We start from the raw sequence: 14866 nt of genomic DNA, 5'->3' as shown, positions 1-14866 counted from the left end.
TATATTCTTCTGCTAAAACAGATTTTTAAAATTTAAATACTTTAAAGATGTGGCAACTAACCACATCTTGATTTGAGGGAAATTTTTATCTCCTCTTCCTTTTCTACCTCAATCAGTGTAGTGAAATGTGAGTATTCCGACGTTTTACTAGCATTCCTATAATTGCTCAACAATGCATCCATTTATCTGATCCAACTTAACCATTTTCTAGAATACTTCAATATGCAATTTCCACTGAAGGAATACCATAGTCTACCAATCTGATGGAAAGGAAAAAAATGAAATTTCCAAATTCTGCAAATGAAGTAATTATGAAAGCATAGAAAGAGTTGATGCTGACTTGATGCCATATAAACATTTTATTCTTGCTCTACTATTCTGGAATCAGGCATGATCAGTGATAGAACATAATATGCAATCACACACAAATGTTTGAAATTTTTGGAAGTTTCAAATATGACTTAATCTGACAAATAGAACATCCCTTGCTTCCATTTTGCTGGTGTTAACATGATTCCTGATTGTAGACCCTGATAAAATGAATGTCAGAGTACAGCAATCTGGCATTAAACTGCAATGATGAAAAATATGAAATTGTCATCCAATCCAGGATGTATCTGGTGTACATACTTTGAATTCAAAGTGTGTATCTCGTGAGATTTTCGTTGTGATGTGAGGGTATAAGTTCCTCCTTCCCTCCCAATTATCTTTAGCTCCCATGCCTCCTTTTCCGCAATCTTTTGATTTTTTAAAGTGTTTTTTTAGTCAATTACTGATTATTATCTACCTCTTCACGGAAATTATGCAGTATCTATAATCAGAATATCCATCAACATTTGATTAGAGGTCTATTGTCTTCCCTTCAACAAAACATTCTTTTTATTTTTTTTCCCCCTAAATTGGGGATAAGGCATTACACAAATTTTGGCTCATTCTCCCAGTTTTATTACTCTCTTGGAAAGTGGAAGCCCGCGAATTGGAGGCCCGTTATGGCCGCTGCGACACGTACGCGGCCGTGCCGTTCGCCCAGATGTAATTCCTAGCAAGGAAACGCTGATAGGGCTGCAGTAAGACGCCGCAGTTTGAAAAAGAGTTTTCCTAGAGCGGATGGGCGTCTCCGCTATTTAGGCTAAGCCTCGCCCACTGGCAACTCCAACCAATGGCTGCACTGGAGCCGCGCAGAAGCGTGTGTAACCAGCCTCGCTTTAACACTCGTGTTTCCCTCGCCGCCATCGCGATAGCTCTTGCTTCGGTAGCGGACGGGTCTTTTACGCGGCTCTTGCTTCGAGGCCTATTTCGGTGAGTGCTTTATATCGGAGTGTGCTCGGGCTCTTGTGGGTGGAGAGCGTGCAGGGGTGAGGATTAGCGAAGAGAACTGGGGACAAAGGCTTTTAAGGAGAGGAGGGAGAAGGGGCAAGGAAAGAAAGGAGAGACGCTTCACAAAATGGCGGTTGCCCAGAAAGAACTACTGGGCCCTTGCGCGCATGCGCCGGTTTTGAAACTCATTTTTCACTGTCTTGCGCCTAACGGACAGTGAGGAAGGACGCGCTGCTCTGAGAAACGCGGTAAGTTTCGTGAGTATAGTAACCTACGGTGATAACGGTGTGCGGAGGAAAAATCTTCACCCCGAGTAGGGCGGCGAGGGAGCTGACTTGACGCATGCTTAGTTGGGTTTTTCTCTGGAACGTGAGCTGCGCTCCACTCGCCTTCCCGCATTCTGTTCGGACCACGTGCTCGTGGCCATTTTACCGGGGGGGGAGGGGAATACGTTGGGAGGGAAAATGCCTCTAGTCTCTTAACCGTAGCGGTACTTTATTCCCCTACCCTATAATGCAAGAAGATAAAATACAGATTTCATTTCTTATTGAGAAGAATGCAACGGGCGGGCTGGTTTTTACAGTACTTTGTTATCCTTATCTGACAAAAGCAGCATCAGATGCTTATAAACTGCCTGTTGGGATCATTAAGGTTTAACCACATCATTTGTATACTATATTTAGATGGGAACCTCCAGATACAAGTGCTGATATAAATATTTTAAGTTGTTTCAATAGAAAATATTATGTACTTCACAACTTTATGAATATAACAATACCATGAAGGCTATAAATAAGCAGGTGGTGCTTATAAAGGAGACAGGTTTGATAATGATACCTTAAATCCCAGTTTACAGGATGAAATATTGTAGTTGGCCTGAAAGGCAGCTTCCTCAGAGGAAAATAGCACAGACCCTTAATTTCCCAGAGATGAAAAGGATGATGACATACATTATCAAAGAAGGCGTACACATTTTATAAAGGAAAAATAAAATAATGCAATTGGTGAACAGATTATCCCTGCCTTCAAAAACTGGCATTGGAAAAGAAATAACAGGAAAAGGTTTTCAAGACTTCTAAAGCAACTTTTACAGGTCTACAAGATTTATCAGATAGTGCTTTTGATCTGGAGAAATTTTTTCTGCTTTTGTGATGAAATCAAAATTTTTGAGTAATGTACAGTAGCTAACTGCACTGTTACAGTTGATTTCATTGCTGTTTGATTAGGTTTGCTTCATTTGGACACAGATCTCAGCTCTCTCAGCCTCCTGTATCCATTTGTTTCTAAAAAAACCAAAAGGAATGTATCATAAAAATTGACACTGTGCCTAGTAAATACCAATTAACACAATAAGATCTATGTTTAATTCTTATCCTGAAAGAATAGTTGCTCCTTACCTTGAAATCCACAAAAAATGATTTTATAATGTTTTGCATATATTTAGATTTTAAAGTACCAAGTACCACTTATCTCCCAAAAACGCCCTATACATCTCTGCTATAGGTAGTAAGATTTAATAAAACAGCTTTTAAATGCATATAATTAAGAAACTGTATTCCACCCCTTCCTCAAAGTAAAAAATTTAAAAAGTTCCATCCCTGACAGAAATTTCAAGTTGGAAATTACCCCAATTAAAGATGAAAACATTTACTGTTTTTACACTGTTCAAATTACAAATACCTAGACAGATGTATAAAACCTTTTAAATTGAAAGTTTTAATAATTCTAAATAATGGAATGCTTCTGAGCAATAATATATTAAAATCTTGTATCCATTAAAATAGCATATGCATGTTTACTGAATTTATATTATTGCTATGAGCTACTTAAAAGTTACAATAATTGAAGCAGCATAAAAAGATGTTGAGACTCTAGAAAGAGTACAGAGAAGAGCAACAAAGATGATTAGGGGACTGGAGGCTAAAACATATAAGGAACGGTTGCTAGAATTGGGTATGTCTAGTTTAACCAAGAGAAGGACAAGGGGGGACATGATAGCAGTATTCCAATATCTCAGGGCCTGCCATAAAGAAGAGGGAATCAAGCTATTTTCCAAAGCACCTGAAGGCAGGACAAGAAGCAATGGGTGGAAACTAATCAAGGAGGGAAGCAACCTAGAACTATGGAGAAACTTCCTGACAGTGAGAACAATTAATCAGTGGAACAACCTGCCTCCAGAAGCAGTAAATGCTCCAACACTGGAAGTTTTTAAGAAGAGACTGGACAGTCATTTGTCTGAAATGGTGTAGGGTTTCCTGCCTGAGCAGGGGGTTGGACTAGATGACCTCCAAGGTCCCTTCCAACTTCATTATTATTATTATTATTATTAAAATATTTTAACTAGTGTGGGGTTTGCCCTTATGTATATTCTTGCATTTTCTCAGAATTAAAGTACCTTTTGCTTACAGATCACTTAGACAATGGCGTCAGATGAAGGAAAGCTCTTCATTGGAGGACTCAGTTTCGACACCAATGAACAAAATTTGGAGCAGTTGTTCTCGCCCTATGGTGACATTGCAGAAGGTGAGAAAATTTTTCAGACATACTAGGTTGCACAAGATCACATTTATTTCTTTTAATTATATTGCTTTATACAAAGTTAGATGTACCATCAGCAACATGTACTGTGATGCAGTGCATAAAATGTTCAGTAGAAGTATGGACAAAAAAAACTGTTGTGTTTTGCTTTAAATGACAAAACATTGTGATCTGAAAACCCTTAACATTTTATTCTAATTTAGTCTTGTTTGGTCTTGTTTCCTTTGGTTAAAAGAACCCAAAACAGTTTAAGATGTTTCATCCATGAGCAGCAGTGTGAATAGGTTTGCAAAAATCTAGAGAATAGAAATAGAATTAGAAATAGTATAAATAGAATAGAGCTGGAAGAGATCTTGGAGGTCTTCTAGTCCAGCACCCTGCTCAAGCTCTGCCTTGTGGCAGCCCCTCAGATACTGGAACACTGCTATCATGTCTCCCCTATTTCTTTTGTTTAGACTAGCCAAACCAAAGTCCCGCAGCTGTTCTTCATATGTTTTAGTCTCCAGGCCTTTGATCATCTTAGTTGCTCTTCTCTGAATTTTTTCCAAAGATTAATAAGAGATACCAGAACTTTGCAACATGCTATACACTCTTTGTATGCCTGCTGCTTTATTTTCAAATTCCATTCAGTTCATTCCAAACAGTAGCAACAGGAATGTAACTGGTCCTTCCCAATGCTCTGATTCAGAGAGGGACATTTAACAATTTTCATTTTCAAGAACAGGATGCTAAAACAGAACAAACCTTTGAAAAAATTCTATCCAAAACAAACTGTTTTGTTTGGGGTGAAGAAAATTTGGCATGACCATTATTTTGCAAAAAAATATGTTTCATAGTTTAGTGCACTACCAGTAATCATGATTAACACAGTTAAACAGCAACCTCTGACTCCTTCACCTTGGTTTGTTTTAACATGACTCAAATTAGCTAAAAAAAAGGTGTAGCCATTCAACAGTTCACTCTAAAATCATGAAACCAACCATCACTATCTATTCCTAGTGATGTAAGATTTTTTTCAATTATCATTTAGCATAATCCTTGATTTAAGACTTGACGTAGTCCAGTGTTTTACTTTTGAGGTAATTTTGCTTCAACTAATCCTAAACAAATAGTTTGCTATTTTCATTTGAATGGTCTTAATTTAAAATCATGTAGAAGCATATGCATAATTGCAAGGATTTATTTCATATTATGGAAGACTTTCCTCTGATGAATGTTTGGTAAGCTAATTACCTTAATGAGTAAGGACTAACTGTTAATAAATTTTACTTTTATAGTAATCAGCTGAACATAGTTAATATAGGAGATAACTAGGAGCCTGAGGGCAGGGTCAAATGTGTCATCAGTTTGGAGTTGTTACATTCCCACATAAGATCTAAGTCCAGCCTGTGAATTCTGTTGACCCTTATCTATCACCAGTCTGGTTTGACTGTTTTGTACAAATCACATGAAATGTTCCTCGTTTCTTTTGCCTGACAGTTAATATGGGTTGACAATAGGGAGATTTGAAAAAGTTTATGTAGACATGAACATCTGTGATCTAAGTTAATGTGTTTTTTTTTTTTAATAATCTCAAGTGGTTGTGGTGAAAGACCGAGAGACCCAACGATCCAGGGGATTTGGTTTTATTACCTATTGCCGTCCTGAAGATGCCAAGGATGCCATGCGAGCCATGAATGGAGAGGTGAGAACTTTAGTTGATGACTATGAAGATGTTTACAGTGAAGTTTCATGCTTTGCTATTTCTCAGCATACTTGTCCTGTAATATAGATTGACAATTGTAATATTACATTATGTTCCCTCAAATCCTGCAGCTATGTCCACTTATACAAGTATCTCTACTCATAGTAGATACAGCTGTATCAAACTTCTGGAATCCTAGAGTTCAGAAATACTTCAGAAGTCATCTAATCCAAGGGTCCCAAACCCCTAGGCCATGGCAGACGATCAGGCCGCAGCCTGTTTGAAACTGGGGCACAGGAGAGATGCTTGTGGAAGCTCCACTTGTGCAAGGGGAGAGCATGTGCAGTTGCCACACACACAAATGGAGCTGTGATCATGTATACCTACCACTCACATGCCCCCCTCCCACCTGCACTGGCCCGGGCCACCAACTGGAAAGGTTGGGGATAGCTGATTTAATCTATTTTAATCTTTTTTGTTAAAGCACAGACTCATAGAAAAGCAGTGTCTTCTAAACTGGAGAGTAAGAAAGTGTTTTAACTTTTGTAGCAACTGCATGCCTTTTAAGTTTTTTTCACAGAATTTTGTTAAGGGTGAAAATAGACTTAAGTTTTAATTTGCACAATATTGTTACCAGGCCTGCAAAAACTCATAAAACATCTCAAAATTAATGTCAGGTAAAGTGTGAATAGCATGATTGCTAATATTAGCCCCATAAAACAATTCATTAGAATTATTGTAATTCCCCTTAACTAATGTGCACAGTTAACTGAAAGCTGCAACAAACAAATCCTGGCCCTATTTAAGACACTGAGTTTTGTTTTTTCAGATAATTGTTGCATTATTGATATTTAAATATATTTGAGGTGTGGCCTGCGTCTGGATTACTTATCTGCTTGGTTTAGAGACGGCAAGTTGTTTCAGGAAGGAAGTGCAGATAGGCTGCAGAAAGTTAGAATATAATTTACTGGTCATATTGTTTTTTGGGCATTATGTATTATACATTAGAAGAGAGTTTGTTCCTGTTATCAAGCTGTGAAATGGAGAAATACAGTCTGGAGCTGAACGATCCTTAGAACTCCTCCCAAAATGGCTATCAAATTGGGCTTGTGAAAAGAAAAGGAACATACATGCTAGAATCAAATGTAGTATTTGACCTAACTATACCCATTTCATCCTCGCCCCAAGCATCTTCCTTTTGGCAGTAGATGCAATTGTATCAAATAAAAAACGTATTTGATTTTTTTCTTATAAGTCTGTGGATGGACGTCAGATCAGAGTTGATCAGGCTGGAAAATCTTCCCGTGGCTCTTCTGGAGGCAGAGGGCGTGGACGTGGATTTTCTAGAGGTGAGCTTTCCTACAATATTATACTTGCCCTTTTATCATAGCCTCCACTGCATTGAAACAGTAAGATTTAACAGAGAGCCTTCTCTTTGCAATAGGAGGCGGTGGATATGGAGGTGGCCGTTATGACAACAGAAGCGGTGGATATGGTGGATCCAGAGACTATTATGGCAGCAGGTAAGGTTTTTTTAGAGGGAAATTGTGATCCTTACAGATTGGGTACAGAAAGTGGATAGAGATACGCAAAATATTTCATGCCTCAACTGAACCATACATAAATACATATTGGTTCATTAACAGAACAAAGTAAGAATGTTCTGGGCCAGATGCGGATAAAGAGATGATTATTCCAGTCAAAAATAGTTTGGAGGACAGTGAAAAAATTAGGAAAAGCCAAGGACATCAGCAGTCCATAAGAGGGAGAGAAGGGGGAGCAAAGCATTGGGAATTGGGTGTGGAAAGGCCAGCAGAGTATTGCATGCTGGAAACCTGTTTCCTCTGAGAGTATTACTGCACATTAAAGAATGGACACACAGGCCAATACTTTGACAACTGGGGTGGGTGGGTGGGGGAAGGACAGTTCAGTAGAAAAATGCCATGCTGGAAGTTGCTGAGGTGGGAGAGGGAGCATTGCACACCAGCCTCCCCTACTTGACCTGTACAGTATTTCAGGATCTCACTAGACATTTTCTAATTCATTCCTAGCAATGGCAATTTAAAAAAAAAAAGACCATGCGGAAGTTATAACTGGTCCTGAATGCAACCACGTGGCAATGTTAGACATGCCTTGATATGACCTTGCAGCACCTCTGCTTCACAAACTGCACTGTTTGCCATTTTGCTTCCAGGTGCAATTCAAAAATGAAGGGAAACTGAAGGGGAGGGATTGAAACAGATATAAGCAGAGAAAATAGATAATTTCAATTGCATATAGTTTGACCTAGAATTCTGGATTATTGTTTCTTATATTTTCTAAGATATGAGTTATCTTAGAGGGTTCTTAAATGCAAAATTACATGAGAATCCATTCAGAACCCACGTGCCTAATTCTAGGTAATATAAACTAATGGAAAAATAGATATGGATTCAAAAGGAAGATATGATCAAAAAAATTGCAGGTGAAATACCTGTTAGAAACATCTTAAGCATAGTGGTATAGGATGGCATGAACCAAATAACCCCCAGGAAAAAATACAACTGCTTTAAGTGGCTCTGGACAGGTGCTGATTGTCCGCCTGCCCGTATTTCACTCTTTAAATCAGCCCTTCTTAATATTACAACTAATGAAAAAATCTCTGAGGACATACATAATTAATAGATGCATCATATAGTTGATTTGGTCTATCCATAATACGTTGTATTAAGTGATAATGATAAAATATATCCAGAATCACACAACTATCATTTGCACATATAGGATAATGCAATTTTTTACTTGCATGCAATGAGTTTTGCTCTCAGAATTAGCATTTGCACAATTTAACTGTAGCATCGGGCTAAATCAGTGTTGTGGTTTTCTTGCAGAAATCAGGGAGGCTATGGGGACCGTTACTCTGGAAGCTCTTACAGAGACAATTATGATAATTAGGTAAGTATGTTTCTTTAGTATGTTCAAGTGGGATTAAGAAGTATGTTCCTGTTATGTAATAGGTAGCAAAACGTAGTATTTAGCCTTCTACATAATTATTTTGCCAGCAGAATACAGCCTAAACGAACTGTCCTGCTGGAGAAAAACAGTGGGACAGTTCAACATCTTTACAAGTTGATTCTTAAAGGAACTGTTGCACAAGTCTATACAAATTCTGACTGCAGTCTTTGCACACAGAAACATCCTTTGGACTATACGCTTTGATAAATAAACCACCACGTACCTCTTAGAGCCATGCTTTTTTGAAAGAACAACAAAAGTGTTTGCAAAACATTCCCTTAACAACGGAAACTTAGCTTTGCCACCCCCCACCCCCCTTTTCCTCATGCTCCTTCTTAGGTTAGTTGACAGCACCATTACCCAAGGCTGTAAACAATTTGGCCTGGGTTGGGAGGAGGGAGACTAGTTTAGTTAAATGTACCAGTTTCTTCAGTGTGCTTTACAATTTGTACCTGCTTCTCGTTCTCAGCTTGCACCGAGCATAAATCCTTCCTGACTCAAGATCGTCCTTCCAATGGCTGTATTTATAAAGATTTTTGGAGCTTCGCTGAATCTTGTTTAGTTCTCTACCTGTATCTTCCCTTTTTGTAGTCTTATCACAAGCAGCCCAACAGCTTCTGCTACAGGATGGCCTGTTAGATCTTTTTGGAGGAATTTTTTTAATTTGCTTTTTTTCCTTTTTTATTTTTTACAGGTGTGTTTAAGCATTTTGAATAATACATTTATTGTTTCCCCCCCTCCCCGATTTCTTTTAACAAGCCAAGGTGGGGGGGAGGGTCTGACCTATATATCATCTATAATTCCCCAGAGCCTGAGCAAGGTGTGAAGATCCTCCTTGTTTTTATAAATGCATTAATACCTGGTAGTTTTGTAAAAGTACTATGATGTAGTGAGGAAGGGGCATGGAGGAAGGCAGCCCCCCCTTGATTATTAAGGGAGACTCGTGTTGATCTTCAGAAACAAATTTATACTGTATGATGTACCTAGAACCTGAAGCTTGCAGAACTTGCAAGTTCTTGAAAAACTGTTTGTTTATATTTTTCTTTTAAACTGGAAGACTCACATGTAATTCAATATTGTACTAAAAGTGGTTAAGGTATTCCTGTATTCAGTTCTTTGGCTTCACGAAGCCTATTAAATGCCCTTCTGAAAATGAATTCTGTTCTTGACATTGTAATACTACAACTCTTTGCAGCCAAGTTAAGGCTGCAGTAACTACATGGGTACTTGGATAAATGGAAATCCTGATAGAGGACTCAATCACATAAGTGGGCAGGCTACAAGCATAACGTTTTCTAAAATAGTTTCATATAGATGTTGCAATAAAAGCTTGGAAATCAAGCTTTTGGAACTAGAAGGGTTGTTTCTGTGTTATAGAAGTGTGCAAAATACTTGATTTTGGAACATTTCAGATGTAAAATTTATGAAAGTTTTACAGGTATTTTGAATTGGAAGTTTAGACTGCATCCCAGATGCTTGAAATGTCTCGTTTCTCACATAGATGTTTCACCATCATTTTTTTTGAACCTTTTGAATGTTTTACAGTAAAGTGCTGTTAAAGCTTTGCATACAAGACACCATTGTGGCCTTTTTTTTTTTTTTTAGGATTCCCTGCCAACCTAGGCATTGCTTAGATATAGCAAATAAACACATTTTAAAGATTATCAGAAATGTGAGATTCAATTTAAATATGATGAAATAATTACATTCTGGTTCCACATTTCCAGGTACTATCATTTGTTGCTGTCTCAGTTTTTTATGCATTAATTAAAAGTATGTAAATTGTCATAAAGAATGATTGTCAATCACTGTTCATATTGCCCATTGAGTCTCTCAGAAGTGTTAGTTCCTAAAGTATTTTGTGACAATCACAATGCATTCATAGTGGGGTTGTATGCATAATCACTGAAGAATCACCAAACTCTTATTAGGTCTGCATTATATTTGTGAAACAATGTTTCATTTCAGAAGCAGAAGAATTTTTCTAGATACACCACTCTTAAAATACCCATAAATATTATATATGTTTCTTGCTAAAATATTAAAAGCAAAGGGCTATTAAAGCAAGATTGTAGTCCCTCGCAGAAATCTTTCATCTTTCAAATCAGCAATGTAATTATATAATATTAAAAGGAAAAAAATAAGGCAAATTTCCTCAGTATAGTTCATAGTGTTGACTATAATTCAGCTGTTCTTACTACTGAGTTGAAAAAATTATACGCCAATCTATATTGCCTCAGGAAAGACAGCTAAGTTAGTTTACTCTTACTGTATTTAAAAAAAACCATTTTGTGACCAAAATGAGTTTCTGAACTGTTGCTTTTGAGCCCCAAATCTTAACTATTGAAAAATGACTGTTGATCCATTTCTGATTTTGTGGTATCATTTATTCATGCCACAAAATTAATGTGGCACTGGTATGTTATAGAAAAGGTTAAAATAATGCAAACACTGAAACTGGAAGAAGCAATGAAACTGCAAGACTTCATACCAATTATAAATATTGAAGCATTTTAATATGCAGCTCCCCGTCCTATGGGCCAACATGACAGCAGGAGTTAAGTCAGATGTCTGAAGAGTGATATCACATGTAATAAAATAAGCTGCATATGTTAGAAAAATGATACAAAACAACTATATATATGTTGATAATATTGTCTTGACTTCTGAAAACTTCTGGGTGTCAAGTAATTTTAAGCTTCAGTTATAGTTGATTGTGCAAGAATCCACAATATTCTAAGATTGCCGTGTTGAGTTGCACATGATGTATTCAGTGGAAGTGCCTACAGATTAATTGACCTGTAGCTAAATCTTCCATGTTGTACATTAAGACCTAGTATCCTATGTAGAGGCAATTTTTTACAGGTAGTCCTTGACTTATGACTACCAGAATTTCCATCACTAAGCAAGGTGGCTGTTAAGTGAGGTACACTCAATTTCACCACCTTTTTTTTTGCCAGGGTTAAGCAAATCATTGTAGCTCAGTGAACTGATTAAATCTGGCTTCTCCACTGATTACTTGTCAGAAACTATCAGGGAAGATTGCAAGTGGCAATCACGTGACCCTCAGACACCACAATCGTAAATGCAAGTCGCCAAGAACCAGATTTGTGCTCATGTGACGGGATGCTACAATGGTTGTATATGCAAGGACTGGTCTCCAGTCACATTTTCAGTGCCACTAACTGGTCAATAAGTGAATGGTTGTAAGTCAAGGGGTATCTGTATTGTTGCTGATCTTTGTCTTTGATTTTGCCTCTTTAATGCATAGAGTTGCCTTGGACTGTGAGATGGGCAGCAAATTTGATAATAATGGTCCTTTCTTGAAGGAATCTGGATGAACCTAGCATAATGTTTAATATAAATTATCCCCAGGATAATGAGGATTCACCTGGAAGGCTCCGTTATCAAAATATTATCACACAATGAATGCTGAATTAGAATTGTAACCTGGCTTTATTTGGCAGGTGGAAGGGGGCACCTCTGGATCCTGGAAGAGAGTTTACCTCAAGGCTGGAGTTGAAAACAAGACTTGCTCTTTGGTACCTTTCGAGCTTCTGTCTTGTGCGTATGTTGATGTGGTCATTCACAGACTTGAATATTAGATGGTCCACTCAGCCAGTGAAATAAGTTTGGGGGAGAGTACTAATTCCATACATTACTGTTTGCCGCACAAAGCCCTTCTTAACCAAGGCAGGCTATGGGTCTTCGTTATGTTGATCTAATAGTTAAACAACCAAATGGCATCCCAACTAGTAAAACAAGGCTCATGAAATTTGGAATATAACTTTTTAAAGATGGAATACTCTTTATTAAAATACTTGCTATGGCTTCTAAAGGGTTTTCCTTCAAAAATCTATTTTGCTCTTTGTAGAGTTCATCAAAACAAATGTGGGTTATGATAAAAAGCAATATTTCCCATTTTTGAGCAATGAAATGATAAAATGCCACAGCTCTCAAATAATTGTTCCCAATTCAACCTCTTTAAGTTACCCTTCAGTCCCGTCCCATCCCTTATAAATACCACTTATTATAAATTTGCATGTAAATAAATTCATGCAAGCAAAAGCTAATATGGCAGGTAGTCCTCAACAACCGTAATTGGGATCAGAGCTTCTGTTGCTAAATGATGCAGTTATTAAATGTTAAGTGCAAATGTATACCTTTACCATGGTCATTAAGCGAATCTGGCTTCCTCCATTGACTTCTTATCAGAAGCTCCCCGGGAAGGTGATAAGTGGCAATCATGTGACCCCAGAACTCTGCAACCATATATATATATAATACACACTAGTTGCCAGGTGCCCAAATTTTGATCATGTGACTGGGGATGGGATGCTTGTGTGAGGATTGGTCACGAATTACTTTTTGACTGCCATCTTAACAGTCATCAAACAAGTCCTAGGTTAAGAGCTATCTGTACCTTTATTTTAAAAATCCATAAAAACAACAAAAAAGAATAAACATCTCTCCACCCACACCCCTTGGGTGTAATGCCATGCCACCTGAAGTCCTCAAAGACACTTTCAGGACAATTCCCAGCAACCACAATAACAAAAATCTCTGCCTTACATTTCATTGCATTTTTTAATGCAATGTCTGCCAAAAATGTTTTACCCTGATTTTATAGATTTCTTTACCAGATGCCATCATACTGTTTACAACCAAGTGATAATCCCATAAAGCAAAAGAGGAAAGCTTGCTTGGTCTTTATACCAAGAACTGGTTTTAAAACATCAAGTTTTCTTCTTTTACTTCACAAGTTTTTGATAAATGACAAAAATAGGCAATCTTAATGGTTTTTCCTAATGTTATTCAGGAGAATTGTATGATATGGGGATTTTCTTCAGGGTGGAAGCATGAAAGATAAAGGCTATATTCCCTCTATATTGCCTTCTGGTTTCTTTAATTATCAACTATCCAACTAAGGCAATATACTTTTTTTTCAGTTGCAGAAAGCTGCTTTTTTTTTTTTTAGATAAGATGCAAAAGTGTTCTTAACCACAAGTGTAAGTTAATTCTGGGTGTAGATTGTGAGGTGTTTTTTCCCCAACTTGTAGAGAATTATTTTGTGATGCACATTTATTTAACTAAAGCAGGACAAAATACAGTTGTAATTACACACCAGTATATAAGTTAGGAAAGGGAAGCATAGCTTCTGAGGAACAAAAAGTCTGCTGAAAGTCCTGTTTTGTAACTTTGAAATCTACATTGAAAAATGACATTTTAATCTCTACCATTTGGATGTAGGGGGCCAGCTTGGTGTAATTATGTTTTCCTCTCTTGCAAAGGTAGGTGAAAGCTTCAAGACAAAAGTATTATACTTCCTTTCTTTGTCTTTCAGAATGAGCCAGCAGGTGTCAAGCGTGGGAAATCAGGAGTCCGGGCAGTTCAAAAGAATATATAGGCTTATTGCATGCTAAAGCTCTTTACAAGGAGCTCTGAACTAACAGTCAAAGCAAGTTGGCCGTAGATAAGAATCAACAGAATTCAAGGTGGGCTGGACTTAAACCTTTTGTGGGAGCAAAGGGATTCGAGACTGATGACATGTTTGACTCCCTCCCTCGAGCTCAGCCTGGTCATCTGCAGTGGGAGATCCCAAGAGGAGCTACTGTCACAAAAATCTTTAAGGATTATATCCTCATAGTGTCCAAATTACAAGGAAGAAGACCAAGAGTTGCATTTCATTGTCCAGAGTACATGAAATAGAATAATTGTCCTAAATTACAGAATACAGAATACGACTGAATGTTGGGGGCTGACGAGGTGGGTGGAGAGAAGAACAATTTAACAAAGGAATCCAAGTAGTAATGATTCCTCTTTACTGGATCCTGGCAAGCAGTAACCAGACTCCCTTCTGGTATGCTTTACTGTGGTATCCCACCCTGATTGAAAAGTTGAATTTAAAGGCCTAAATAGTCCCTTTGTGATGATTCTATGAATTAATTTTAAAGAAAGATACTTTTTAGATAAAGACTGACATATTATTATTAACGTATAGTAATAATTGGGTTCAGTGGTGCTGAGGCAAGGAAATATTTAGGTTTATATCAAAATTGGATTTTTTTATCAGCTACAAGTAGTGGCAAAGCAAGATTGTGCATTGTATTAAGGTAGCAGCTTCATTTTAAACTTCTGAGGTGGGAAGCAGAATTCTGTGTGTGTGTGCATAGGGCAGTGGTTCTCAACCTTTTTAATGCCGCGACCCCCAACCAGTCGTAAGTCAAGGACTACTCAACCGGTCGTAAGTCGAGGACTACTCAACTGGTGCAGCACCGTTTGCAGAATGGGACTTTTGGCAGGCTCAGCAGGGCAGAGACAGCCTGGACAATT

General features: G+C 37.7%; 1 protein-coding gene across 5 annotated transcripts; it reads left to right on the top strand.

Moving 5' to 3' along the window:
• The first annotated feature begins 1144 nt into the window (after nt 1–1144).
• LOC120306640 (cold-inducible RNA-binding protein-like) lies at nt 1145–14513 on the top strand. Of its 5 annotated transcripts, XR_005556365.1 has the most exons (8): nt 1145–1299; nt 3726–3840; nt 5433–5539; nt 6795–6888; nt 6984–7062; nt 8410–8473; nt 12001–12075; nt 13878–14513. XR_005556365.1 is itself a non-coding variant. In XM_039340245.1 (7 exons), exons 2-6 carry the CDS (start codon nt 3738–3740, stop codon nt 8471–8473), a joined length of 447 nt encoding a protein of 148 aa, XP_039196179.1. In that variant the 5' UTR covers nt 1145–1299; nt 3726–3737; the 3' UTR covers nt 12001–14513. The 5 variants fall into 5 exon arrangements, 4 of the variants coding, with proteins under 4 accessions (XP_039196179.1, XP_039196177.1, XP_039196178.1 ...); XM_039340245.1 differs by having other exon boundaries at nt 12001–14513; XM_039340243.1 differs by lacking the exons at nt 12001–12075; nt 13878–14513 and adding an exon at nt 9003–10192 and having other exon boundaries at nt 1146–1299.
• Nucleotides 14514–14866: the final 353 nt, after the last annotated feature.

The sequence above is a fragment of the Crotalus tigris genome, unplaced genomic scaffold, assembly GCF_016545835.1.
Source record: "Crotalus tigris isolate CLP2741 ecotype Arizona unplaced genomic scaffold, ASM1654583v1 scf7180000017742.2353718, whole genome shotgun sequence".
Lineage (NCBI taxonomy): Eukaryota > Metazoa > Chordata > Lepidosauria > Squamata > Viperidae > Crotalus > Crotalus tigris.
This window is presented reverse-complemented; position numbering and strand designations above follow the sequence as displayed.

Coding starts and splice junctions, on each gene's coding strand:
- LOC120306640 (XM_039340245.1), top strand. CDS start 3,738: ATGGCGTCAGATGAAGGAAAGCTCTTCATTGGAGGACTCAGTTTCGAC. Junction 3,841..5,432: donor CTATGGTGACATTGCAGAAG/GTGAGAAAATTT, acceptor AATAATCTCAAG/TGGTTGTGGTGAAAGACCGA. Junction 5,540..6,794: donor TGCGAGCCATGAATGGAGAG/GTGAGAACTTTA, acceptor TTTTCTTATAAG/TCTGTGGATGGACGTCAGAT.